At 37.0% G+C, this 3648-nt stretch overlaps 1 protein-coding gene across 1 annotated transcript in view; it reads left to right on the forward strand.

The window, feature by feature from the left end:
• The window catches only part of LOC107696722 (phosphofurin acidic cluster sorting protein 1-like), a 63834-nt gene that overhangs the window by 50216 nt on the left and 9970 nt on the right, over positions 1-3648 (forward strand). The window contains exons 14-17 of the mRNA XM_016497202.1: positions 23-152; positions 1232-1336; positions 1920-1968; positions 2019-2129. Coding sequence (XP_016352688.1) covers positions 23-152; positions 1232-1336; positions 1920-1968; positions 2019-2129 — 395 coding nt within the window. The remainder of the gene's footprint in view (positions 1-22; positions 153-1231; positions 1337-1919; positions 1969-2018; positions 2130-3648) is intronic.

Here is a 3648-nt window from a genome sequence, read left to right on the forward strand (position 1 = left end):
TGTGTGTGTGTGTGTGTTGGAGGTTGGATGGAGGACACACACCCCGTAAGCGCAGCACTCCTGTGAAAGACCGACAGCTCTCCAAACCGCTGAGCGAACGAGCCAACAGCTCCGACAGCGAGAGATCGCCTGAAATCGGACACAGCACACAGGTACCAGGATTTAGACTCAGTTCACTTCTGTATTTAGCAAGCAATAGTTCAGCCAGAAACTAAACTTTACACACACTTAGGCTGTCCAAGATGTAGATGAGTTTGTTTCTTCATCAGATTTGGAGAAATGTAGCATTACATCACTTGCTCATCAATGGATCCTCTGCAGTGAATGGGTGCCGTCAGAATGAGAGTCCAAACAGCTGATAAAAACATCACAATAATCCACAAATAATCCACACCACTCCAGTCCATCAGTTAATGTCTTGTGAAGTGAAAAGCTGCTTGTTTGTAAGAAACAAATCCATCATTAAGACATTTTAACTTCAAACTGTTGCTTCCGTCATAATCCATAATAATGCTTCCTCCAGTGAAAAAGTCATCTCGTTGGAATCATGCACAGAAATCTGCACAGATCAAGCACTGTTTACAAGCCAAAACAGTTCTAAACCAATATGTGTTGATGTGAGAGACAACAGGAGACTTTTTCACTGGAGGAAGTGTTATTATGGACTCATATTTTAGCCAGAAGCAACAGTTTAAAGTTGCAAACATCCTAATGATGGATTTGTTTCTTACAAACATGCATCTTCGCTTCACAAGTCATTAACTGATGGACTGGAGTGGTGTGGATTACTTGTGGATTATTGTGATGTTTTTATCAGCTGTTTGGACTCTCATTCTGACGGCACCCATTCACTGCAGAGCATCCATTGATGAGCAAGTGATGTAATGCTACATTTCTCCAAATCTGTTCTGATGAAGAAACAAATTCATCTACATCTTGGATGACCTCAGGGTGAGGACATTTTCAGGAAATTCTCATTTTTGGGAGAGCTATTCCTGTAATGTATGGCTGTTTATGACAGGTGTAAACAGGGTTTCTCTCTTTCTCCAAACACAGTTCTCCTCGGATTCCCTCAAATTCTTTGCTCTCTTTGCTTTTTAAACAAGGAATGTTAATGCAGTGTTTCATCTTGTTCTGCAGAGTCACTGTGAATTATTCATGTTTGGCTGATTCATCGGTGTGTGTGTGTGTGTGTCTGTGTGTGTGTGTGTGTGTGTGTGTGTGTTTGCAGGTCCTCAGCAAGGCCGTCTATGATCAGTTGAATCAGATTCTGTTATCTGATGCTGCTCTTCCTGAAAGTCTCATCCTGATCAATGGCACAGACTGGCAAGGACAGGTATATGAGTGTGTGTGTGTGTGTGTTTGTGTGTGAAGCAGACTGTCCTAATGGTTGTGTTTTGTATTTTTACCATGGCAAAGTGCTGTTCCTGTTCTTAGACAGTGTAATATGGGAGTTTGACCGTAATGCACAACCTTTAATGGCTTATAACTCTTTAAAATACTAAGTGTAAAAGGCTGCATTTATTTGATGAAAAATATAGTAAAAACAGTAATATTATGAAATATTATTACAATAAAAAAAAAACGTTTTCTAAGTGAATATATGTTCAAATATAATTTATTTCTGTAATCAAAGCTGTATTTTCAGCATCATTACTCCAGTCTTCAGTGTCACATGATCTTCAGAAATCATTCTAATATGCTGATTTGCTGCTCGAGAAACATTTCTGATTATTATCAATGCTGAAAACAATTGTGCTGCCCAATATTTTTGTGGAACCTGTGATGCATTTTATTTTAGGATTGTTTGATGAATAGAAAGTTCAAAAGGACAGCATTTATATGAAACAGAAATCTTTTATATCAGTATAAATGTGTTTTCTGTGACTGTACTGCAGTGTGTTTGTGTGTGTTTGCAGTATGTTGCGGAGCATTTATTTTTGTTTTTTGATGTGGATATTCTTGGATGTTAATTTCAGTGTATCTGTTTGTATTCTTCTTTCTTTAAACTGGTTCAGGTTCTCATCCTGTTGCTAAGCACCTGGGTGCCCTTGACAACCGTTACAGCGCTGCCTTCCTAGACGGAGCCTGGAGAGACACATTCAACCGATCAGAGCCACCGCAGACGGGTACACAATACACACACACACACACACACACACACACACACACAGTACACAGAGACACACACATACTTATACAATGCAAACACACACTAGAGCTGCACAATTAATTGTTAGAAGATTGCAATCTCGATTCAAACACCCACACAATCTAATTTCTCAATGACAACGATCCGCTGACACAGAGAGCAGACTTTTGCCATGTTATTATATCTGTCTTACAGTCATTCATATTATCACAGAAATACTGGGATGAAAGTTTATAGTTTGAATATAAACACTGATGTCTATGGTAGCGATCATAATACAGCAAATCCCCTTTGAAAGTAACTGGTGCTTCAAATAGCGTTTGTTGATTACATGGTTTCTCCACTAGGTGGCAACAAGTGACTGTTAAAAAATGCATTTGTTATTGAATCATTCATTCAAAAGATTCGTTCAATAACGCTGATTCATCCAGTACTGAAACAAGTGAAGTATTTATGAGTGAGTCATTGAATAATTCATTCAAACCACTTTTTCCTAATTTTTATAATAATCATTGGTTTATTAAATGTATTTTAAATATACATAGGCTTATAGTGTATATTAAAATGCCTAATAATTAGTTCAAACTAAGTAAACACTTTTTTAAATAGACTGCAGCAGTGCAGTTAATATTTTGTCACATTATTTTGTTTCTTTCAGAATCGTGGGAGAAACGTGATCTCTGTTTGAGACAGAAAATAAATCGTGATTCTCAATTTATCATGCAGCTCTCACACACACACACACACAAACACACCAAGAGCTGTCTATTGTTTTCATTTTTCATTTCATTTGAAAGTGAGGAATTACTAGTCTATGATTTTTGTAAAACTCAACTGACAAAAACTCAACTGTTTTAAATTATATTATGCAATGGTTTTCTTCAGAAATGTAATGAACGGAATGGAAAAAAAAAACTAATCCGAAAATGTTCGTTTTTTTTTTTTTTTTTTCAAAAAAATATCAAACTAATATATCTTTTATAATTGCTATATCTTTTTTTTTTTTAAATAGTAAAATTATATAATTGTTGATGTTCAGATGTCAAGTCAAGTCAAGTCAACTTTATGTATTTATAGCGCTTCTAACAATACAGATTGTGTCAAAGCAGCTTTACAGTATTAAATAGGAAAATAGTGTGTCAATAATGCAAAGTGATAATAGTAAACACTCAATTTTCAGTTAAAGGCAGTTCATCGTTGAATTCAGTGATGTCATCATCCAGCTCAGTTCAGTTTAAATAATATCTGTGCAATAGATGTCTGATTCGTTACACACCCGTTTAACCCCGCAGCTGTATTGTGGTCATGGGACCTTTAAAAAATATTTGTCACAAGGGTGTGCGTGTTGTCTGTCTGTGTGTGTGTGTGTTTGTGTGTGTCTGTGTGTGTGTGTGTCTGTCTGTGCGGTCTGTGCGTTGTCTGTGTGTGTGTGAGAGAGAGAGAGAGAGAGAGAGTGTGTGTGTGTGTGTGTGTGTGAGAGAGAGAGAGAGTGTGTG

Source organism: Sinocyclocheilus anshuiensis, unplaced genomic scaffold, assembly GCF_001515605.1.
Source record: "Sinocyclocheilus anshuiensis isolate Anshui unplaced genomic scaffold, SAMN03320099.WGS_v1.1 scaffold1091, whole genome shotgun sequence".
In the NCBI taxonomy this organism is placed as follows: Eukaryota; Metazoa; Chordata; class Actinopteri; order Cypriniformes; family Cyprinidae; genus Sinocyclocheilus; species Sinocyclocheilus anshuiensis.